Source organism: Sminthopsis crassicaudata, chromosome 3 (assembly GCF_048593235.1).
Source record: "Sminthopsis crassicaudata isolate SCR6 chromosome 3, ASM4859323v1, whole genome shotgun sequence".
Lineage (NCBI taxonomy): Eukaryota > Metazoa > Chordata > Mammalia > Dasyuromorphia > Dasyuridae > Sminthopsis > Sminthopsis crassicaudata.
The window spans coordinates 593,631,803-593,656,815 of record NC_133619.1 but is presented as its reverse complement, the minus strand read 5'-3'; the positions used below and the strand labels follow the sequence as shown (position 1 = coordinate 593,656,815).

The 25,013-nt window shown below is 37.5% G+C and overlaps 1 protein-coding gene across 2 annotated transcripts in view; it reads right to left on the bottom strand.

Moving 5' to 3' along the window:
* Positions 1-21,723, bottom strand: part of ZMPSTE24 (zinc metallopeptidase STE24) — a 47,114-nt gene extending 25,391 nt beyond the window's left edge. For both annotated transcript variants that reach the window (XR_012488507.1, XM_074305260.1), the window contains exons 1-5: positions 21,198-21,723; positions 17,141-17,287; positions 9,102-9,188; positions 4,968-5,084; positions 3,582-3,734 (exon numbers count right to left, since the gene is read on the bottom strand). Coding sequence is in view for 1 of the 2 variants with exons in the window: in XM_074305260.1 (XP_074161361.1) it covers positions 3,582-3,734; positions 4,968-5,084; positions 9,102-9,188; positions 17,141-17,287; positions 21,198-21,317 (624 nt within the window). In the remaining variant the exon portion in view is untranslated. The remainder of the gene's footprint in view (positions 1-3,581; positions 3,735-4,967; positions 5,085-9,101; positions 9,189-17,140; positions 17,288-21,197) is intronic.
* Between the last annotated feature and the right edge of the window lie 3,290 nt (positions 21,724-25,013).

The following is a 25,013-nucleotide window of genomic DNA, read 5'->3' as shown; positions in this document are numbered from 1 at the left end:
ATCTGATGAATCCACTATGTTTACTAAGACTCATGGGACAATGTAAAAACTGCTCCAAAATTAAGATGAGATCTCTCATCTTATGGCTTTATAGTTCTTCAGTGATTAGTCTGGGTGGGACTATTGCAGCCCAGTGGTAGGCAGAACAGTAACAATAAAGCAAGGACATAGTTGGTCTCTAGAGTAAATCAGTCTGGAATAGAGAGTGAAAGTGCAGTGTGCAGTGTGCAGAAGCCAAGAGATGGACAATATGTACCAAAAAAAGGCTGCCATCCGGGCACATGGTTGAGTCTTACAATGAATCAGGAATCCAGCAGAGTTAGCAGTAGCCCTGAGATATTTTCTGCAAGCAGTCTACTTTTACATGTGACCCCCCCCTTATACCTGACTATGCTCTCCTAATGAGAGCCCAAGCAGAAGCTGAAATGCATTATGTGTTCACTTATCAAGAGCCAGGCCAGACTTTGAAGATAGTATTTTCAGTGTGTCATTGAACTTTATAGTATTTTAGCCAAAGGAAGCTCATTGCTTGTATTTACTTATGTATATTAATTAAATATTTTTAGCAACTCTCAGGATTTTCCCTTATAAAGACTAGTTCAGGGCTACCACTGTTTTCAGATTTAACCATACCTTAAACAAACACTGTTTATGTAAAATCTCACTACCATACAGAAACATCTTTCCTATCTCTCTAGTACTGAAGATGCTTCCAAGCCTGATGATGGAGAAATGCACAGTGGAAAACCATGGGGAAAGAGAAAACAAATGATTCTCTACTATACTTCCTCCCTTCAATCACACAATACTTATGCCAGGAACTTGGGGAAGGAGTATAGACTACAGAAATCCTAAGGATAATCTGGCTGAGGAGATGAGAACTACATTTCAAATAAACTAATACAAGAATTCTGAAAACAGCAAGACTTACTGAAAAAAAACACAACAGATTCAAGACTCACAAGTCCGAGGTTTAAAAATCCAGCCCTGCCACCGAAGAGCTGTGTGGGAAAAGCTCTCTGCTTCTCTGTCTGCATTTCTTCACCTACAAAATGAAGAGCTTGGATCTCTAAAGTCTCTTAATTTTTATAAGTGCCAGGAAGCCATGATTATAATGGCTAAAGTCACTTCCACGGCTCTTAGCATTTCATGACTCTAAATAAAAATGATTTAACAGTAGATGTCATGTTGCAGTTGCAATTATATGCGACAGAAGGATGTTTTCACAGCAGGAAGGAAGGCTTCATGGGGGAAACTTTCATAGTGTATTGGGGAATAAAAAGTAGGTCAGTTCAACTGAAACAGATGGGTACTAGTGAAAAACTAGTCTGCAAACAGTATAATTGGATGGTCATATGGATGCATATGAAGGCTATCTTGACAGATAATATGCTGGCTACTTCTATACTCTTCTCCCCCATCCTCCTGTCCACTCCTCAACCTATCTCAGATCTTAGGTACAGAAAGCCTGAAGCGATCCTCCACCTCACCACTCACTATGCCATACTCTTGTCCAAACTGGATTTTCTTTTTACTACTCAATTAAAGAGCTTTCCTGAAGTCACCCAAGATCTCTTAGTTGCCAAATCCAAATAGCCATATTCTCAGTCCTCTTCCTCTCTATTCAGCATCTGATACTTAACCACTCCTTCTTGTTATTACTCTGCCTTCCCTCAATTTCTACATGACTATTTTCTTTTACTGGCTTGTCCTCCTAGCCAGAAAAAAAAAAAAAAAAAAAAAAAAAAGACCTAACAGCAAAAGTTAAAAGAAAGTTTTTAAAATTCTAAGATGAGTCATGGTAATCTTAGTGCTACACACAAACATGAGTTAAGAGGGCTGTTTTAAGCATTAACCTCAAATCTTAACTATTTCTTAAGAGAAGGTGTCTTTTGCAATATGGCTGATATGGAAATATCTTTTGCAAGACTATACATGTATAATCTATATCAAGGTGCTTCCCCTTCTCAAATAGGGGGAAGGGAGGGAACTTGAAACTCAATAATAATAAAAAAAATATAGTTGAGAAAAAAATAAAAACATGATTTTAAAAAATAATTTATTAGGAGGAGAGCTGAAGTAAAGCTTGAGGCACCATTCCCCTCACTCCATGACTACAGGTATTTACATTAATACTTCTTGTTTAAAAAAAATGAGCTAACAAAAAAGAACTCCACCACAGAAATTTACTATGGAAACAGGGAAACTGGGGTTCATCTTCAGAGGACTCTGAAGTAAAAAAAGCTTCTATCTCAAAGAGCAAAGTGAAATGGCTTTCTGCCCAGAGAATTAAATAAATAAGAACTCAAAAACCAAATGAGACATTGACCAAAAAAAAAAAAAAATAAATCCAAGGAAAACAAAAAGATTAAGGGGAAAAAAAGGTTAACCAACTAGAAAAGGAGATACAAAGACACAAAGTCTCAAAGATGACAATAACTCTTTGAAAATTAGAAACTGTAAGGAGAAGCAAAATATCTTACAAGAAAACAACAGATCAGGAAAACAGATCAAGAAGAGAAAACATAAGAATAATTGGACTGATAAAGTTGTGACCAAAAAAAGAACCATGATACAATAAAATAAGAAATAATTCATGAAAATTGTCCTGGAGATAGAACATGAGGGGAAAGTAGAAATAGGAAAAAAAAAAAAAATCAATCAATTACCATCTCAACACGATCCTTTGGGGAAAACACACAGGAATATTATTACCAAATTAAAAAACCCCCGGATCAAAGAGAAAATTTTGCAAGAAAGAAAGGAAAAAAAAAACCAAAACAAAACAAAAAACAAAACAATTCAAATATACTGGCGCTACAATTAGAATTATACAGGACTTATCAGCAGCCACAATAAAAGACCACAGGAAATGGAATCAAATCTAGTGACAATCAAAAGAACAAGGCCTGCAGTCAAAAATATACTCAGCAAAATTATCTATAATACTGAATGAGGAAAAAAATGGACATTCAACTAAAGTACAGATTTTCAAGACTTTCTATCAATCAAACCTGAGCTTAATAGAAAATTTAACATATAAGAGCCAATATCAAAGATTAATTCAAGGAATTCAGCATGGACAAATTGTTTTATGTTGTTTTACATGGGAAATATATACTATACGTTTAAGATTGACATCAACATTTTGCAAGGAAGTAAAGAAAAGATGGACACTCACGAATATAATTCCTTCTATTAAAATATGTATTTTCTTGGCCTGGTAATTTGTTGTCATTTATTTTGAATCTTCCCTGATGTTCTGCTGGGCACATGACAATGTTTTCTTTTATTTCATTTTATTTGTTTTATATATTTTTTCTTTTTTCTTGTTTTTTTTTTTAAATAAAAAACTAAAAAAAAAAAAAATCTTTTTTAAGCTCTAAAAAAGATTTTTTTTTAGTTTTTTATAATAATCCACTAACTATATACATTTTTAAAAGGAAGCTGTACATAATAAATATTTGTGATTTCACACATAGAAATGTTCTCTCTAGGAAATTCAGAATAAAAAAAAATTTAATTTTTTTAATGCTATCACATTAAATATTACTCTCAAAATAAAGAGAAACTTTACTTACCAAAGAAACAATTAATGTGAACAGCCAAGCATAGATGAAAAAGTAGTCACCTCCAATTTTAATGATATAAAGCAGAAGTGAGGAAACAGGCAATAAAATACATTGAGTCACAATAAATTTCTTGATAGAATCTTTCATGAAGAATCCAAAAGTCTAAAAAAAAGAAATGTCAAAAAGATGTTAGTTTATTTTTTTATACTTTTTTTAAAAATTAATTTTATAATTATAACTTTTTTTTTGACAGTACATTTGCATGGGTAATTTTTTACAACATTATCCCTTGCACTCACTTCTGTTCCGAATTTTCCCCTCCTTCCCTCCATCCCCTCCCCTAGATGGCAGGCAGTCTTATACATGTTAAATATGTTATACTATATCTTAGATACAATATATGTGTGCAGAACCGAATTTTTTTTTTTTATTACACAGAAAGAATTGGATTCAGAATGTAAAAATAACCTGGGAAGAAAAACAAAAATGCAAACAGTTTACACTCATTTCCCAGTGTTCCTTCTCTGGGTGTAGCTGATTCTGTTCATCACTGATCAATTGGAACTGAGTTAGATCTTCTCTTTATTGAAGATATCCACTTCCATCAGAATACATCCTCATACAGTATTGTTGTTGAAGTGTATAGTGATCTTCTGGTTCTGCTCATTTCACTCAGCATCAGTTTATGTAAGTCTCTCCAATCCTCTCTGTATTCATCCTGCTGGTTATTTCTTACAGAGCAATAATATTCCATAACCTTCATATACCATAATTTACCCAACCATTCTCCAATTGATGGGCATCCGTTCATTTTCCAGTTTCTAGCCACTACAAAAAGGGCTGCCACAAACATTTTGGCATATACAGGTCCCTTTCTCTTCTTTAGTATTTCTAAGCCCAGTAGTAGCACTGCTGGATCAAAGGGTATGCACTGTTTGCCAACAACTTTTCCACTTAAGTCCTGCTCCAATGATTTACTTAATTGGTAAAGTAGCCCTAAGTTTTTAATTAAGGCCATGACAAGAAAACACAAATTCTGGAAGATCCTACCAACTGGAGAAGCTTCTGGCCCAAAGGAGAACCACCCTTGTCTGAGGAATAATCTAACTTAGGGCAGAATGTAGGGCAAAAGAGGCTAAATATTTCTGCCAACAGAAAGTCTTAAAATCTTCTTCAAGTAATGCCCACACTCCTGAAATCCAAAATCAATGAAATACATAAAAAATTGTGAAACATTAGATGCAATGATCTTGCTTTACCCTAAAGCTAACCACCCGCAATCTCCTGGGTAGTAATCCCTTTTCTCTTTGTAAATATCACTAACTAGAATAACTGAAAAGGAAAAAAAAGTCATCTTCATATGACAACAAATAGTGTCAGTGCATGCTACAATACCTGTTGATTGAAACCATGCTTTTCTTCGATGACAAATGTATTGTAAATACTCCAAGGCAAGCCAGTGAGGGCACTGAAGAGTGTGGCCAAAAACAGGAACATCAAGGAATGAGTGATCTAAAGACAATATGAAAAGACATATTATTTATTTCTACAAAGTAACATCAAAGTTGTCCTTGTCTCAGAAAATGAGATGGTCTTTTTCTCCTTGCTATATAATCACTTCACTTATGTCCACAAGCCTAAACCCTCCCTTCTCCTTTGGGAATTTTTTGCAACAATCATTTCCAGTCCCTGCTAAATGCAGTCTCTGCCACCCATAGGCTCTCTCTCTCTCTCTGATGCTCTCCTCAGTTCTCAAACTTTCTTTGACCCTCTTATCTCCTTACACCACCATTCTATATATTTCTTGACTCTTTCAAAGCTAAAATCCCAAGGGAAAAAACCAAACCAAACCACAATCTATTCTCACACTCCTTCTCCCATTTCCCTAGTCATTTTGCTTTTTATAGACCTTCTGCAACTTGACTTCCTACTCCATTCCAAAAAGGTCATCAAAGGTCCCTAAATCTTATGCTCATTCTGCCCTCATTTGCCATTAACTTTTCTGCTATCTTTTAACACTTCCTCCTCTGGCAGAGTTTTTCTTCCCCAGACCTCTCTTCTCTTTCTCCACTGACTGGTCTTCTTGGTATCTTTTGCTAATTCATCTTCCTCTTGCTACTACCTGAGAGAGAATGTCTCACAAGGCTCTAGTCCAGGCCCCATTCTTTCCTCTCTGCATACTCCAATCTTTCCCATGATTCAACAACACTTCCACACAAAGAAGTCCAAATCTACCTATGTGTCTTTCAATTTTTCTGAGTGTATATCTTTCATTTTAAACTGTCTGCTGTGTATTTCCATCTTTGTGTCCCATTGTCACTCCTTGTTCCTATTCTCTGCTAAGTGAGTAACTTCTTCCAATTTCCCTGTTTCTACTGACAGGAATATGGTCCTAGCTACTGGTTTTCAAGGGACAAAATCTTGGAGTCATTTCCTCAACAAGCTGCTCCCACCATCCAACCAGTTGCCAAGTACAAGTAATTTTACCTCCATAATACCTCCTACACATGTCCCCTTCTTTCCACTTACTCATAGCTCTCTCATTCTTGTTCAGGCCTCCACTGCTTTTCTCTTAGGTTCTTATCAAAGCCTCCTCCATTCCTGGAAGCCTGCCCTCCCCCATCTTTGCCCTTCAGAATCCTCTTCCCACAGTTCAGAACTGAGATAGGTTGGAGATCAAGGTATGGGAGGTAATACAGTAAAGCCAGTTATAGTAAAAGGAAGTGGATGAGATTGTCAGAATGAAAAGAAAAGGACTGAGGGCAGAGCTTCACACCTGGGGAAGGCAAAGAAGAAAAGAAACTGGCAAAGGGGGCTGAAAAGAGTAGGCTAGAGTGAGAAAAACAAACTCAAGAGGTAAAAAGAATGGTGGTGGTCACGAATACAGGTAAAGAATGTAACTTAAAAAAGGAAACTCGCTCTCTCTAAGACTAAAGGAGGGACACAGACTCAAGGTCTGGTTACAGCTATATCCCTAATTTGGCTGCATGCCCACAGAGTAGCAAAGCACTTCCACGGCATCACCACATTCTCTACCCAGCGGCCAGCTGTAAGGTCCGCAAAGCCCACATACCCACAGCCACTGGATGTTAATGGATAAAGCATCGAGAATCAGAAAGACCTAAGTTCAAATCCAGCCCCAGACTGCTCAGGAACTAGCTGGGTAACCCTGGACAAATCATGTATCCTCTGAATGCCTCAACCACCTCCCTGTGAAAGGGGGATAATAATAGCACCTATATTGCATGGTTATTGTGAGGATCAAATGAGATAATATTTATAAAATGCCTGGAATTTACATAGTAGATACTTAATAAATCCTTGTTAAATATTTATTTCTCTAGGCAGCAGCAGGAGGAGAAAAAATTTTTTTTTCTAATTTTGATCCCCGAGATGCAAAAATGTGTGCGCAAACACACACACATGCACATACATATAGACATACACATGCATAGATATACATTTGCTTCACAAATAAAGAGGGTTTCTTCTGAAAATATTTACTTGCCAGTACTAAAAAAGCCTATTTCAACATACCTCAATACAAGTTAGCTTAAGATAAACAAGAGTTAAGGTAATTAAGACTGTGATTTTAAAAAAGTGATCAATGAACATTATTGCTCAAGAGGTCACTTTACCTAAGACCTTGCTGCAGCAGTCAGTCGTAGACAGAGGGACACACATATACCCTAGCTTATATGAAGTAATGCAAATACACACATCCCTTCCATCTGAAGAGATCCCTTTTAATTGTTAAAAAAAACTGCACACCTTACTACTTATTCTAATATCCTGTCTTGCTCTAAAAACCTTTCTGCAACTGTGACTTTGCTGAGAGAAAAGGCAGTTCCCCAGATGTTATTTCTATCAATTACTACTTAAAATAGAAATGTGAAACATTACTGTCAGTAGCCCTCCCTTATTAAAAGCCTGGCTTTATTATCAAAGGAACAAGTATTTTAAAACCTCTTCCTCTGTTAAAATATTTCTGCTCTTTCCTTCTGAGAAAGTGGCTGAAGATACCTATTTAGGAAAGATTTAAAAAAAAAAAAAAAAAAAAAAAAAAAACCTACTCCCAACTTTGCCCACAAGAAAGTCTTCAGGGTTAGTTCTTTGTTTTACAAAAATAAGATAATGACATTATAAACTCTCGGCATTTGTATTATACGGGAAATATGAATATTATCATTATCTTCTCATATCTATATTTAAATATATATGTGTGCACATTGTTCTTACAAAGTTAATAATGCTTTTATTCATTCCTGTTGAAATATTTAATGTTTATTCCAATAGACTTGGAATGGAAAACACCACCTGCATCCAGAAAAAAAATTATAGAGCCTGAATGCAGATTCAAGCACACTATTTTCATCTTTTTTTTTTGTTTGCTTTTTCTTTGTCATGGTTTTTACCCTTTTGTTTTGATTTTTCTTTCACAACATGACCATACATGCATAATCTATATCTGGTTGTTTGCTGTCTTGAGGGGAGGGAGAAGAAAACATTTGGAGTTTAAAATCTTACAAAAATGATTGCTGGAAACTATCTTTAAATGTAATTGAAAAAATAAAATAGTATTGAGGGGAAAAAAGAGAAATATTTAACATCTTAACTCAGGAGTTTTTCTTCTTCCATCTCCTATCATTGCTTTGTCTCCTAGTATAATAATTCTGATGAGATCAGAGAAAGAGCATACATTCAGATCTGAACCTGCAGTGTTGCACAGGAATTGCTATGGTAGACAGAATTTACCCACAATGCCAAATGAATAAATCTCTGTATTTCTTTTCTGTGGAGTTAAAACTGAATTGCAAAGTGCTTGCAGAATTATATGACTCTAATACCACTTCTGCTAAATGGTTCAATAATCTCTTCATTCTCTTTGTCCTTAGATTCCTAAATTCAAGTATGTCCTCTGACCCAAAGTCCATGAATGTTAGCTTCTGAAAGTGACAAAGACTGATAAGAAACAGCAGCTTCTGTCCTTAGTGCCATAGGAAAGCTCCATGATGCAGCAAAGGGCACTGAATTTGGAGTCTAAGGATCAGAGTTCAAAACCTATGGGACAGCAGCCAAAGCACTTAGCCTTTCTGGCCCTCAGTTTCCTCAAGTGTAAGATGTATGGGCTTGACTACATGACTACTGAGGAGCCTTCTAGCTCTAGAGCAATGACCCTGTGCTCTCATGGCTGCTATAACCCACAAGCTGGACCTACAAGCCCTTTGATTCACTCCTTCTTGAATCCCAGTGTGGATCTGCAGGGGAAGATCTGCTTCTGTTCCAGGAGGTTTCTTCCTCCAAGGATTCCTCCCATTTTACTCTGGACTGAAGTCCCACATCCCTGTACAGCTATGGTGCAAAGCTAATTCAAACAGTTATTTCATGGAAAAGTGCTCTACATGCTACTACCAATCCATGCAAGGTACTAACTATAAATAATGAACAATTTAATTACCAACAAGATTTAGAATAAATCTCTGCAGGTCAAGATGGGGAAAAACATTTTTTAGATGTAAGAAAAGGTACCTCATACTCTGGCCCAAAACCAGCACGCCTACACAATACTCCAGAAAAATTCCAGAGATGTGGAATTCCTTCAAAAAGAAGAATAATCTGTAAAAGAAAATATAATTTAGTTACTTTTCAAAAGCATATGAAACTATCATATAATATTATAAACCAATTATAGAGAGAAGATAACTTGGGCTTCCACAAAGGGAAACCCTATCTGTTGAATTCATCAAGGGAATAAATTTACATGCTAACTAATATGAAATTGGTGGACAACACATTTAGTTTTAAAGTAGTTTTGATGAAGACAAATTGATCAAGTATTTATTAAACAAGTACTATGTACCAGAATGGGTACAACAGACAAAACATTTCCTATTCACAAGGAACTTACATTCTCAACACCAGACACAGAAAACACAAAATATTATGTAAGTATCTTCTGTATATAATGCACTGTTCTCAGTGATGCAGGAGATTCAGTGTTTAGCTAGGATATACTCCTGCCCCAATGGTCATTCTAATATATGACTAATATAAATACTGCGCAATAATAAATCATATTAGATGATAGCTACATTTAAAAAGTTCAGTGTAAGTTCTAAAAGGAAAGCTTTTTACAGATTAGATGCATCAGGGAAGGCTTCTTGTATGACAGTAGGCTAGGCAGTCAGTCCCTGAGAGCAGATAAGTTTGTGCATGGGAGTGGTGTGGTGATAATAGAGTGTAAAGTAGTGGACAAAGGAGTTCCCCTTTGTGTGTGTACACATAATATAAATTTGTCAAAAGCAGGAAATGTTTTTCTAAACCATGCTGATAGAGACAGAAGATAGGGAAAGGTTTACCAAACAGCATATAAAAAGAAAACCCACATTAAGTGCTGTTCTGGCAGTAAATCCAGAAAAATAGCACTGGGAAGAAAATACATCCAGTACTATGACCCACTATGGTCTCTATGGGACTTTTAAGAAAGTAAGAACAAATATAAAACAGAGTAGGGTAAAGAGACATCTCCAAAATATGTTTAAAATGATTATTCATGTATTATCTATAATTAGACTGATTGCTATCTTGAGCAGAGAAGTAAGAGAGAATGAGGGGAGAAAAATCTGGAACTCAAAATCTGTTGTGACATGGGAACTACTTGCCAGTGGCTGCTGGAGGTCTACCTCAGACCTGCAGAATACACCTGTGTCAGCAAAGGCTACCCTGCAACTCCTTCAGATGTTATGATTCACAGCTATGGAGGCTCTCGAAGAACTGACCTGCCCCTTCACCTAGGCATGGTCCTTAACAAAAATCTTACAAAAATGAATGATGAAAACTATCTCAATATGTAATTTTTAAAAATAAAATACGATTAAGTGAAAATTTTTTTTTTTTTTTTTTAAAAAGACATCTCCAAAAATAAATGGTCTAATCTGAAATCCTCAGAAAATGTTCTGGGAAAGGATTTATGCAGCAAAATGTTCATGATCACTGATGGCATTCCAGGTAATATAAACCAGAAATATGGAGATAAACTGTACAGAGACTTTTTAAGGTTATATGAGTGGGTAGGAAATGGCAGATGAGTTTCAGTGTGGGAAAGTACAGTGATGTGTAGTTAGAAAAAAATCCAAATTATAAAGAATGCTGTGCTCTAAAATGCTATCAAATTGTTTCCATCTCTATGGTAGTCATCCCTCCCTGCCACTCACTGCCACAGTCATGGATAGACCTTTTGTCCCACCTGTTTAGGGCTATTTCAGTTGCCTCATACCAGCTCTTCTAAGACCTGATCTCTTCTTCAATCAATTAGCCCTTCATACCAATACTAAACTAATCTTACTAATACATAAAGTTGGTTATATCTCTTGTTAAAAAAAAAAAAATCTTCAGGTGTTCTCAATTGCCTACATCTAAAAAAGTAAAGAGAACAAAAAAGCAGGGCTTCATCAAGAATACAATATGTCAGAATAACTATATTCCTTTTTCTTATGGTAAATAAGGCAAATACTGTAGCTATAGTTTATTCAAATTTTGGCAAAATAGCTCATGCTATTTTTGTAGAAAATATATAGTAATGTGGGCTATATGACAGAACAGTTAGATGGATTTAGAACTGAATGAATGGCCAGCCTAAAGAGGAAGCTATTAATAGTTCCAAATAAGCTTTAAAAAAGATCTCTAACAGAATGCCCCTGGATTCTATGCTTGGCCCTATGCCATTTATAATTTATATCAATGACTAGGATAAAGGAATACATGGCCTTGACAAATTTTCAAGTAACATAAAACCAGGATGGATAGCTAACATACTATATGACAGGACAATAACATTTTCTCAGTAAACTAGAAAACTGAGCTAAACCTAATCAAATGAAATTTAAAAGGAATAAGAATAAAATCTCATGTTGGAGTTTAAGAAATTGACTTCATCAGAACAAAAAGGCAAAGTCATGGTTAGAACTTTTGTCCAAAAGATTTTTAGGTTTTAAGGGATTAAAAGAAAAGGCTACTAGATTTGGTGAAAGTTCATCAATAACTTTGGAGAGGGCAGTTTCCTTGCAATAATAAAGCTTTTGAAAATCAAGTTAAATTAGGCCCAAAGGACGATCAAACTGCAAAACTTTTGATCCAGTAGTGTTATTACTGGTCCTGAATCCCAAAAAGATGATAAAAGAAAGAAAAGGATCCACTTGTAAAATGTTTGTAGCAACCCTTTTTGTAGTGGCAAGGAAATGGAAACTGAGTAGATGTCCAACATTTCGGGAATGGCTGAATGGTATGGTATGTGAATGTAATGGGATATTATTGTTCTATAAGAAACAATAGCAGGATGATTTCAGAAAGACTTATATGAACTGATGCTAAGTGAAGTGAGTAGAACCAAGAGAACATTTGTTAACAGTTATAACAAAAATATGCAATTATTAATTTGGATGGACGTGATTCTTTTCAACAATGAGCTGACTCAGGTCAATTCCAATAAACTTGTGATAGAGAAAACTATCTGCATCCAAAAAGAGGATTTATGGGGATTGAATGTAGATCACAGTATAGCTTTTCATCTTTTTTATTGTTTCCTTATTTTTTTTCCTTTCTCATTTTTTTCTTTTTCACTTCATTTTTCTTATGCATGATAAACATGTAAATTTGGAAACTACATATATTTAACCTATATTGGATTACTTGCTGTCTAAGGGAGGGAGGGAAAAAAATTTGAAACACAAAGTTTTATAACATTGAATGTTAAAAACTATCTTTACATGTATTTTGAAAATAAAAAAAACTATTATTAAAAAATTTTTAAAAGCCAAGTTAAAAAGCTATTTAGGAAAAAGAAATTAGAGAAGTACTTAATCTAGACAACTTTTGCAAAGCGTTTAGCCTATTAAGAGAAGAGATATAAAATAACAGCTAGTAAGGAGCATGTTGAACACCTTTAAAAATAATAAACACAAATGAAAAAACACTTTTCTGTCCATGAAAATGCTGTTATTCTCTGCAACTTTTAATACTATATGTGAATCCAGAAGCCACATCTCAAATAAAAACAACAAAAAAAGTAACTAAAGAAGCTCTGTAGATGTCAATTAAAATGACCAGAGATAAGGTCAACTATCAAAGAAGTAGGCTAATAACTTTAAGTCTATTATTAAAAAAAAAAAAAAAAAAAAAGAAAGAAAGACAGGATTCAGAAATGGAACTCAATCTTCTTCCTATTCTAAACTTCTTTTATTTCTACTGGGATTATCACCATACTTTCAGTTCTCTGGATTCTCAGCAGTGCTATTACTTTCTCTCCTTTGACTCTGACCAATTGCCAAATCTTGTCATTTCTAAATTCACATCTCTTAAAGTCAGTCTCTTCTCTCCTCACATAGTGAGCACCTTAATTCAGGCCCTTATAAACTTGGGCCTAAATTCTAACAGTAGCTTCCTAATTGGTCTCCTGACTTAAAAATTTTCCTATTCAAATACATTCTCCATATTGCTACAAAAGCAAATTTCTTTAAGCACAATTCTGACTATGTCATTCCTGTAGTCAATAGATTCCTATTGGATGCCTCTGGCTTCTAAAATGAAGTAACAACTCCTTTATCCGAATTTTAACTCCCTCCACAACCTGATTCCAATATATCTTTCTAACCTGAAAGTCCTCCCTCCTGCACTCTGAGGTCTAGCCAATCCAGGCCTTGTCTCTGTTCCAACTCAACTCTCCTTACCCATACCTGGGGTGTACTTGTTCCTCACTTTGCCCAGGCTGTACTTCTTTGAGACTTCTCTGACTTTTCCACTAAGCATTGGGAAAGCTCAGTGGTGGGAAAATCATATTTTGTACAATCCAATCAGCCTTGTTTACTATTTGGAGCCCCAGCTTAGCTCAGCACTTGGCATGAGGAAGATGCTTAATAAATGTTCCCTGACTCCTGATTTCACTTCACAGAATGCCTTCCCCTAAAATGTATCTCAAGTACTATTCTCTATGTGAGGGCTTCCTAATTGCTACTGCTGGCTACATTTAACTAGGTCGATTTATCCTTACATTAAGTATTGGTGCTCTTTCCTATTAGAACAAGAGCTCTTTGCAGGGACAAAATCCTTCACTTTGTCTGTATTCCCAGGTGCATGCTTACTGAATGTTCATCAATGGTCTGACTAACCTTAGTTATCCAGTTCATGCCTTTATTTTACAGATGTGTCCAAAGCACATAAGTGATTTATCTGAAGTCACACAACAAGTATGTAACAGTGCTGGGATTCTTTTGATTCTAAATCCAGTGGACAGACTGTAATCCAGGACTCTTATTAAAGTCATGAATTCCACAGACAATCAAGTCTTATTCCAATAAAAATATCAAGCTGTTTGCTTGGCTTAGGAGTTAAGCTAAACAAGATTGACTGGGGGGTTCACTGTGAGCCGGTCTGACTGAAAAAGAAGGGACAGGTTAAGACCAGGTCAGGAACTTGACAATGATGGACACAATCGGGGCAGTCAGAGTTCTGAGCAGTTGCTTCTAGAAATCAGCTCTGCAGTTAGTCTCTGACCCTGACAAAGGAGTGGGCTTTACTACCCACCCCCAGTTTCTCCAACTCTATATGGCAGATTTCCCACCTGGGAATGAGATGACTGACATCTGAAGCCTCTTGGTTGCCAGGTGGAACTTCTCTTAAAAGGCTCCAGTCAGTTCTGACAGTTAAGGTCACTCCATCAAATTTAACATTCCTGCTCTAGAAAAGTCCTGATTGGGAGAAATGGAAAACAGCCTGGAGAGGGGGCACACCCCTGATCTCGACAGGGGTCATTAACCCACTTCCTCATCTCACAAGTATGTCCCCTTGATTTCCTCCTGCCCAATGCCCACTAAGCTGAAAGTGATCTTTTCCTCAACTCTTCCTAGGGCACACTATCAATTCTGAGTCAGACTTATTTGTATAAATGTCAACTTCTCCATTAGGCTAAAAGGTTCTTGAGGGGAAAGACTACATTGTTTTTCATTTCCAGAGCCAAGCATAGTACCTTATAGAAAGAACTTGTTGGGCAAAGCACCACTATTATGTTATTATTAAAATCCAAGCTTTTTAAACAATCATTCCCTTATGATTGAATATGTTTAGAAACCAGAATGCTACACACCTCAATGTACTAAATGTCAAAAGCCTCGTTTTAAGTACATATCAGGAAATGAAGGGACAAAATAAAGTTAACTTTTAATTATCCACTTACTAGGGTTCACAAATTCTATTATTTAAACCAAAGAGACTTCTTACCTGGAGGACTTCCCTGATCATCTTATCTAGGGGTTAACAAACTATGGCCCATCCACTTTGGGGGTTGTTGATTTTTTTTTTTTTTTAATAATCCCAAGAACTGCTAATCTTACCAATAAATTGAAGATGCTTGAAACTTTGTGCCTCAGTTTACTTTATTTCAATAGCACAAAGGCTTACTCAGGGGAGAGGCAAAGATATCCCCAAAAATATTTTTGTTACTGCTTTAACAAGAAAACTTAATCAATGCAATGAATATTTTTACTAATTGTCAGAGAGAAATACTCAAGTAGAACAGTTTTAATGTATCCTTAGCTACTTATGAGAAGTAACATATGTGACAAGCAGTGTATTGCAATGGATAAAGAAGTGGACAGTCTGCCAGCTGTGTGACCAGAGCTAACTCAAGTACCACCTTCTACCTGAAGTTCTTCCTAAGTGTGAGTGCCCACCTTCCCAAAGTACCTTGTATTTAACTACTTGACATTTATTTTGTATTGACTTTCTATTTATTCTGTATATGCTTATATATGTTCTTGTTTCCTCTACCAGAATATAAATCCCCTGGGAGTAAGGATTATTCTATTCTTTATGCATCTGTATCCTCAGTTGTGAACACAATACCAGACTTTTATTAGGAACTGCAAAATGCTTGTGGACTGATTGCTCCTGGAAACCCAGCTCTTCTGATTCCATATCTGAGGAGCATAGGAAAATACCGGAATTTGGCATCCCAAAATATTCCTCAATCTGGAGTTAAAGTACTTGGACATAAATCCTGGGTCTGCTGCCTTAACTGTCTAAATATTGGGCAAATTACTCAACCTCTGGGTCTTGGTTTCTCCATCTGCATAAGAGGGTGGATTAGCTGATTTAATTTTAAATCTTCTATCCTGATTTTCCCTATTTCTTCCTTGAGTATGTCATCCTTCTCTTAAACCAAATAAATGAGTCAACGTTTAATATTGTTCGCATTTTGGTTATTTCTTGACTACTAGCTTAAATTATATGAGCATTTTAGTTGGCCAGTTGGCCCTTTGGCCCAGATTACTAAAGATAAGATTAAAACAAAACAAAACAAACAAACAAAAAAAAACCTTAGTGTATCTGAAAACCTTTAAGCTAGAAGTCATTGTTTCCTAAACTACACTTTTTAATTCTCCTAATTAATGAATTGCTTCTAAAAATTCATCTAAAAAATATCACAAAAGTTCCCATTCAATATCAACATATCGAAAAGAACTCATGGTCTGTCTCTCTATTCCCTACTCACCTCATTTTTACTATTACAAACTCACAATAGTTGAGCAAAGACTCTTGGTTTTTCTTGGCTTACCATACAGTCCCAAAGCACCATTATAAATCTGCATGTGCCTTCTCTTTCTCCTCCATCATTTCTAGATAGTTTGGGAACAGATGGAGTTAGCATAATTCATTTTTTCTGAACTCCCATCCCGAAAACTAGAATGAAGTCAACTTCGGATTTCTAGGAAAGACTAAGCTTTCCCAATGCTTACACATGGCAAGTGTACCCTGAACTCCCCTGCACTAACTTTTCTCAAATCCACCAGAAGGTACTTTAACACTGCCAGGTTCTTAAGTTTGCTGGGTTCTCAAAATCAACTCACAGATGACTATACAATTAGCATACTGTTTCTCTCTTTTACTCAGGCTCCAATTCCACAGGAATAGTGTAAACATAGTATTTTACAGGTCTTGTCTTTCACTGAAGTACCATGCTTCTGCTTTCCTTGCTCCTGACATACTGTTTAGATTTTTTTTTTGTTCAAGTCACATTTCTAACCTCTGTAGCTATGTTATTTGTCTACAGTGGCAATTTTAGAGGCAACAAAATAAATTGTAATCTTGAAAGGAAAACTCTCAGGATTACTAATGAACCAATCAAATTAAAAAAATTAACTGAAAATGATTACAGACACAATATTAGCAAACTGACTCAAAGCAGCACAGGAAATTTTTTTCCAAAAACCCCCATTTGGAGCTGTTGTGAGGACAGACTAAAAATAGGAAGAATATATTTCTGTTTGATTCCTGCAAAGTTTCTGATTTTCAAGAATTGGAGGAACACAAACCAAATTAGTCCAGAAGATAGCATTGAACAATTATTTTCTCATCTGTAGACTCTTACTTGAATTTTTGCTACATAAATGTGAAATCAAATGTGATAATTAGGTTAAAATTGTTTTATTTAAAAAAATGCTTACAATGTTAAAAATTATCCATGTATATATTTTTTAAAAAGCTATAATTTTAAAAAGAGAAAAAAAAATACTCACAGTGCCTTCAGTTTCTGAATACAATCCTGACCAAAAGCTGAAAGTACTTTTGTCCAGCTGATACAGTCGAGATTTTTCAAATGTTTCTGAATCCATGATTTGACCCAATTCTTTTGGTACATGTGTAGTAGTTTTGTAGATACGTCTCTAAAAATAAATGAAGTAACAAAATGAAGATTAAAAAAAAAGTAACGGAGCAACTAGGTGGAACAATGGATAGAGCACCAATCCTTAAATTAAGCGGATCTGAGTTCAAATTTGACCTCAGACACTTAATACTTCCTATCTGTGTGACCCTGGGCAAGTCACTTAACCCTAATTGCCTTAATAAAAAAAAAGTAATGAATAAAACATTTGATTCTCAGTTCACTTCTTCCTTTAAAATAATCGAATCATATCTTGACAGCAAGACTAGAGTCAATCAAATTTATCTGTTTAGTCTGGTCTGCATGAAAACATATTAAGTATGGCATATTGATAACAGTTGCTAGTTCCTAGCCTCATACTAATAATGTGAAAAGTATAAAATCTGCATTTCTAATTGTTTTTGGTGGTATGATTTTTAATATTAAGGTCATGTATGCATTTAGAATTTACTGTGAATTAGGGTATAAGATGCTGGGCTACGCCTAATTTCTGTCAGACTATCTAGATTTCCAACAGTTTTTAATCTCAAGAGTTATTTGAGGGGGGGTTTTGTATGTGTGCAAGGCAATTGGAGGTAAGTGATTTGCTCAGAGTCCACAGCTAATAAGTACCAAGAGTCTGAGACCTGATTTGAATGAACTCAGGCCAGACTTGAGGACTGGTCATTTAGCTGCCCCAAACAAGGAGTTTTTTCCTACGTAATTTATGTTTTCTGGTTTTTTAACAATCCAACATGGAATTTCACTATATTATACTTATCTAGTTACTCTTAATATCTTAATATCAAATATTGATGGCTGCTGCTTTTATAATACAGTCTGAGGTCTGGAAATGTTATTCACTCTTTATACATACCATTTTTCATTACTTCCATTGATGTGCTTTTGTTTCTCCTAATGAATTATTATTTTATGAAGTTCTATAATTTGATAATGTAACTGGTATAGCAATAAGACCAGGATCATAAACTAACTTTGGCAGTACTATAATTTTTCTAATACTAATTCAGCTCAGTCATGAGCTAAATATTCCTTCAGCTATTAAAAGATGTTCTTTATTTCTTTAAAGGAGCACTTTATTACTGAACTTGTGCAAACATTTTGTCTTTTGGTAGATTAATTCACTTTAAATAGGATTTCCCTTTCTGTTAATGCCTCAGATTTTGTTATTCTTATTTAGAAACACTTGTAATTTGTGTGAGTTTACCTAGCCTGACTCTCTGCTGAAGCTATTAACAATTTCAATTAATATTGTTACTGATTCTGTGGGACTTTTAAGCAAATTATCATTCTATCATCAAAAAAAAACCACAAACAACTTTTAAAAATCTTCTCTTTGCCTAAATTTCCACATTTGATTTTTGCTCATTTTATTAATAATAACAGAGTACTGATAGCAGAAAAAAAGTATTAGGAAAATATGTAAATGATTATTGTTGTATTAAGTAAAATAGTAAGTTAACCTAAAACTAAATTTTAATGTATTGTGATCTTTTCCTGGCTCAAGTCCTATAAATATTAGCTCAAACTGTCTTAAGGGAAAAGTGGGACTATTGCAGTTTGGGCATTTCTTCCTCTGAGAATAAATATTTGTATTTAAATTAATGTCAAACTAAAAAAATTAGTGTATTAAGGAGCATTTGAATCCTTGGATTACAGGTCTAGTGTTCTATCTGTTACACCACTTGATCTTTAAGACAGATATCTGAGAGACAGGTTTCCACTACCCAGCTCAAGCCTACTTTTCCACTTATTTCATACACTCCTTCTTCATAAACTCTAACTTCCAGCCAATTTGCATTCTACCTCCCATCCATGTATTTAAATGGGCTGCTCTCCAGATCCGGAACATATTTCTCCCCACATCTGAGCAAGTCAGAATGGTCATCTTCCCATACTTTCAGTGGTTAGTGTTATCTACTTCCTCAAATTATCTATGTACTATGTACTATCAAATTGAGTACTAAGTACTTAAACATTCACTCTACTATGCACATACCTCCCGGGTAAAATGTAAACTCTTAAGGGCAGGGATAATTTTATTTTTGCCTTTGTATCTACAATACCTTGCACATTGTAGGCTCTTAAAAAATATTGGCTAAATTGAATTGAACTGTTTAGTAGCTAAAGCCAGGTGTATTTTACAGAATAAAGTGAAACTGAAAGACAAGAGAAATTTCCTAAAGTTACAAAGTGTGGCAGAGCAAGGAAGCAAATCCAAAACCAAATCCACTGACTCAGAGTCTACTGCTCTTTCCATTATACTACATTTAGAACTTAATTCTTTACATTTGCAGATGAAATGCTCAGGCTTCAGGAAATAATTTTCTAATCGTATGACATCACATAAACAAAAGAAAAAAAAAACACAGGAGCATAAGAATAGAGGAATTGGAAGGAACCTCAGAGGTCCTCCGGGCTGCACAGCAGAAAGTTGTAGATGATGTTTGCTCTTTGGCCTCCGAGGATTATTTTACAGCATAAACTAAGAATAAACCCTAGAAGACCATGGTATCAGAGAAGTGATGCCATGACATACAAGTTAATTGGATTTCAGTAAGGGCGGCTGGACAAGGTCACCTGCCTCATTTTCTCCTCCAAAGCCAGCTGGGTCAGATACAGATGCAGATACGACTAGAGATGGCCCTCGATGCAGTGGGGAGACCTTGGCCTTTTAAGCTAAGATCTCATTAAAGCGAACAGGTCTCATTTTGACTTAATCGAGCCCCAATAGATGATCAGGGTTAGGTAAGAAATGAGGCAGAGAATGACCTCTTTTATCTAGTGGGGGGGAAAAAATCAATCTGGGAAGGGAAGAACCTCAGAGTTTCTGGCCAAAACAGAAACAGAAAGACTTGGAATTATCCCAAACCAGGTTCTTCAATGTATTACTTTGTGGCTTTGGACAAGTCACATTGTCCAATATCATTATTTGAAAAATGAGGGTTAGGGGGATATACTAGACGTAGCAAGGGGCCTTCAAACTCTAAATCAATAACCGCACGATTTTATATTCCATCCTTTTACAAATGAGGAAAATGAGACGGAGAATAATTTAATGTTCAAGGTCAAAGAGCAAGTAAGTGGCTGGGGAAGGATTCGAGCCCGATTCCCCAATCGGGACTACAACTCTTCCAGGGAGCCCAGGGTCACGGCGGGTGGCGCTCGGAGGCTTCCTGACTTACACCAGTTTCCCGTCCTTAATGTCCTCATCAGCAACATGGCCTTGCTGTTCTTGACCCTACCAAACTCACAATGTCGTTACAGGGTACGCACTGACACAGATCTGGGCTCGAAAATGCCATATTCCCTTTAACTACCTCTTAGGATGACCAGAACACCAGCGTCGAAACCCTAAAACTCCATCAACATGGGCATGACGACGCAGGGCGAGTAGGAAGCAGGGGAGGCGCCAGATCCAGGTCGCCGAGGACTTGGGATTTATTGCCAGATGGGATCTGGGGATGGTGGTGGGGAAGAAGGGGGGAGGGGCATCTGGTCCGACCCTCTCATTTCACATAAGAAAGCAGAGGCTCCCAGAGGTGATACAGGCCAAAGTCACATCAGGAGGAAACGAGCAGGATGACAGCGATTTGAACCCCAGGTTTGTCCCCCAAAGCCAGCCTCTGAGGAAAGTCACTCAATCCAAGCATCCGTCCCACATTTATTAAACTCCTGCTGTATGCCAAGGGTGGAGGAGGGGTAGCAGAAATTGAGGAGCCCTCAGAAGTCGTTTTTAAGGGCGGGGGAATTTGGGGGCCCAGTGCCAGGTGCCCTCCTCCCCCCCCCCGCCGGGCGGACGCGCCCGGATCCTCAGCCCACGTGGGCAGGGCAGGCCCCGACAGGCCCCCGCCGGGCAGGGAGGGGTGCGGCCTTCTCCCCCGCCTGTTCCTCCTAGCGGCTCCGCTCACCTGCCGCTGCGCCAAGAAGGTTTCCCAGAGGTAGATGGTCCAGGAGAAGAGCAACACCGAGCCGAAGATGCGCTTCTCGAGCGGCAGCGCCCACAGCGCGTCCACCAGCGGCGTCCACATCCCCGCGGCCTTCGGCTCTCCTTGCGCCCCAACACGCCGGCAGCGTCCCGGCCTCCTCCGTCCCCTCCGCGAGCACGCCCGCCGGGGGGAAGGCGGGGAGTCACATCCGTCTCGTCACTGGGCTGGGAGGTGTCACCGCCATATCAGTCCCCGGCGCCTCTGCGCGTGCTCGGTGTCACAACCACATCGGTCCCCGTCTTCTCAGCCCCATCCGTCTACGCAGCTCTGCGGTCGGTGTTACAGCCAAACGATCCGGGCTCCTCGGCCAGTCGGAGGCGTCGCCTTCACATTCGTTCCACTCTGCCGCTTGCGTCATAACTAGAAAGGCCCGCTGCAGTGTCTGGCCTTCCAGCCTTCCCCTCAGCGCAGGGGCGTCTCGCCCACGCTCCACATCCACTCTGAACTTGCGGTGTCACATCAAATACCTTCCCCGAGGTTTAGGAAAAGGCCCGGAAGCCGAGCCAAGAAAGCGCGGGCAGCCCTTCGACTTCCGCTGAGCCCCACCCTGGCCCTAGATCTAAATGGGGCTGCTCCTGTGCGCGCCCCCGAACCCGGCATTCCGAGGGGGCCACGCTCCTGCCCCCGCTCCGCCACGCCTGTGCCCTTCCAAGCGCGGCCCCGGAACCTCTTCGGGGGGTAGTCTCTGACCCCGCGGTCAGTTTCCTTGCACATGGCTAACATCTCCAGGGCCGAGGTCTAGGACTTGTGGAAAGCTGAACCTTCGTGCTCTTGCGGGTCATGAGCTGGGGCCCTACCTGCCAGATTCTGAAAATGTCACCTCCGCTTCCTCCCATAACCCTCAGCTCCTTGCAATTTGGTTTTGAAAATCTAGTGAAATTTGTCTCTCCAGAAAGGTCCAGATTATCAGAGACCTCAGCTGCCAAATCCAAATGATCTTTTCTTGGTCCTCGAGATCTCTTACCTTCTTATAGAATTTGACAATGCCAACTACCTCTTCTCCACGGGCTTCCACAACACTACTGTCTCCCTGCTTCTCTTAGCTACCTGATCCTCCCCAGGCTTGGCTGGTTCCTTTTCTTCTTTCCTTCTAAGAACTGATATTAGCCAAATTTTAGTATTAGCTATGCTAGCTCCACTTCCCTCTGCCACATGACACCACTGCTAGTCTTGGGGGTGACGGGAGTATTTGTGCAGCCGCTTTTATTAAAGGGCTCCAGCTTTTGTTTGACCCATAAGAAGGCAGTGCTCAGTTCGAGGAGGATTAGACTTCTCTTTGTCTTCAGGCTGCCATTCTGGAGCCCCAGGAAAAATCACTTGCAATTTTAGGCTTATGTCTAGGATCTCCCTAAAAGGTTATTCAGTGCAGGTTAGTGATAAGACTATTTGTTTTCCATTTTTACAGTTAAAGGTTCTGACAAAGGTCTCATTTCCAAAATATATAGAGAACTGACCCTAATTTATAAGAAATCAAGCCATTCTCCAATTGATAAATGGTCAAAGGATATGAACAGACAATTTTCAGATGAAGAAATTGAAACTATTTCCGCTCATATGAAAGAGTGTTCCAGATCACTACTGATCAGAGAAATGCAAATTAAGACAACTCTGAGATACCACTACACACCTGTCAGATTGGCTAAGATGACAGGAACAAATAATGATGAATGTTGGAGGGGATGTGGGAAAACTGGGACACTGACACATTGTTGGTGGAGTTAAAAAAAAAAAAAGACTTGAAACAATAATCTATAACTCCTTTTATGCTCTTCAAGGAGTTTGGTACTTAATACATGTGTATTAATATATGTATTAATTAAAATGAATATTTAATTTACATTTAAACATGAAACATCTCACAAAACAGCCATTTTACCTTCACCTTTTGCCACCGTCCAAATAGTTCTTCCAGGTCCATGTTTTGTGTCAAGTCAGACCAGAGCTTGGGGTTATTTTCTGGTGGTGATTTTCTTTTGCAGAATACATTTGGAGAAAGCTTTTCCAGCTGACCGTTAGCTCTGCCAGAAGAGCTCAAGAACTCTTGTCTGCTTGAATTCAAGAAGTTACTTTCAAGACTAGAAACACCCATCTAAGGATCACTGTTCAGTCATCTGTACTTAAGAAAAATATGAAAAACAATGATGACCAAGCAGAAAGGTAAGCCTGAGTCTTGCTATCCTGACTCAGGCTCACCTAAGCAAGCACACAGACTCACTGCCGCATATGTGAGGGGAGAGCTTAGTCCACTTTTGATGGGAAGACTAACAGCTTCACAGTTACCAAGTATTTGGCTGACAGAAAAAGAAAATGTGAGGATGAACGTTGTCTCTCCCTTTAAAATCTACTAAGTGAGCTACTCTTCTGCCTCAACGTTGCATGAGTTTTCATTGACCAGTTTCAATCAATAAATCAGTATAAGACAAAAACAAGAAAAGTGCCCCTAATTCACTCAGACCTAGACATGATCGACCAGAAATTGTTGGACATGTATGTCTCATAATTCAGCTGGTAAGAACTATTCCATTCTACCAATTAATAAAGCGAAGAGGATACTTGTTTATAAAGTAGTTTTGATCACTAGGGAGGAAAAGCCTTCTTACTATAAGAACGAGCAGACTGTATCCCTGCACACAGAGCTCAAAAGCATAGCTTAGAGCAACGGGAGCTAAATATCCTTTCTGAGACTAGATAAAGAAAAGAAGCAGATTTCCTAGGGCTGCTGTCACTCTTCCTTTGCCATTTGTTGTTATTCAATCATGTCTGACTCTTTGTGGAAGTGCCCATTTTCTTGGCAAAGATACTAGAGTGGTTCACCATTTCCTTCTCTAACTCATTTTACAGATGAGGAAACTGAGGCAAGCAGACTTAAATGACTTGTCCAGATAGTAAGTGTTTGAAGACAGATTTTAAACCAGAAGTATCAGTCCTCCTGACTCTATGGCTGTTACTCCATCCACTGAGTCACCTATCTAAAAAAGGATGCAAGGAGAGACAGTAGGAAGCCAGTCTGTTGTAACTTGATCCTACTGTAAGTGCCAAAGCAATTCATAGCAAGATGTGAATATAAAACAAAATGAAGTTAATGATATCAATTCTAAACACATCACTTATTCTTAGTTTTTAAAAATCAATTTTAAACAACAAAACAGGTAAGGAAAAAACCAAAAACAACCCTAGACTTTGTTACCAGTAACAAAGGTATATAAAACATAATGCAGATTCAAAATTAAGGGCTCAAAATCTATTATATCAACAGAATCTTTAAAAAATAGAAGTTTTTATCATGATTTCAATTAAGATGATAGCAAATGTAGATTCCAAGAAGAGAAACTAGTTCACAATCAATGAAACAGTATCAATGTTAAACCTATAAATTGCATAGCAGAGCATTCAAGTTCTTAAGGGCAAAGCTATTTGAAATGAATAAAAACTAAGCTATTAACTCACTGATTTTAATTGACCCAAATGTTCTGAGCACAATAAATCCCAAAGGAAGATGAGCAAGGAAGATATTAAAGTTTTGAACAATATTGGAAAAAATTAATTTTACAGACATTTTGGAGATTCAAAGATTCAAAATCTTAGAGAATATATATGTATTATTAGATTCCAATGGCATCTATACAAAAATTGCTTTTATGCTAGGGGAAAACAACTTATGAACAAATGTGCATACAGATCAATTATAATCAGTAAAATAAATATGACAAAAGATAATTACTTAAATGGAGATTAAAA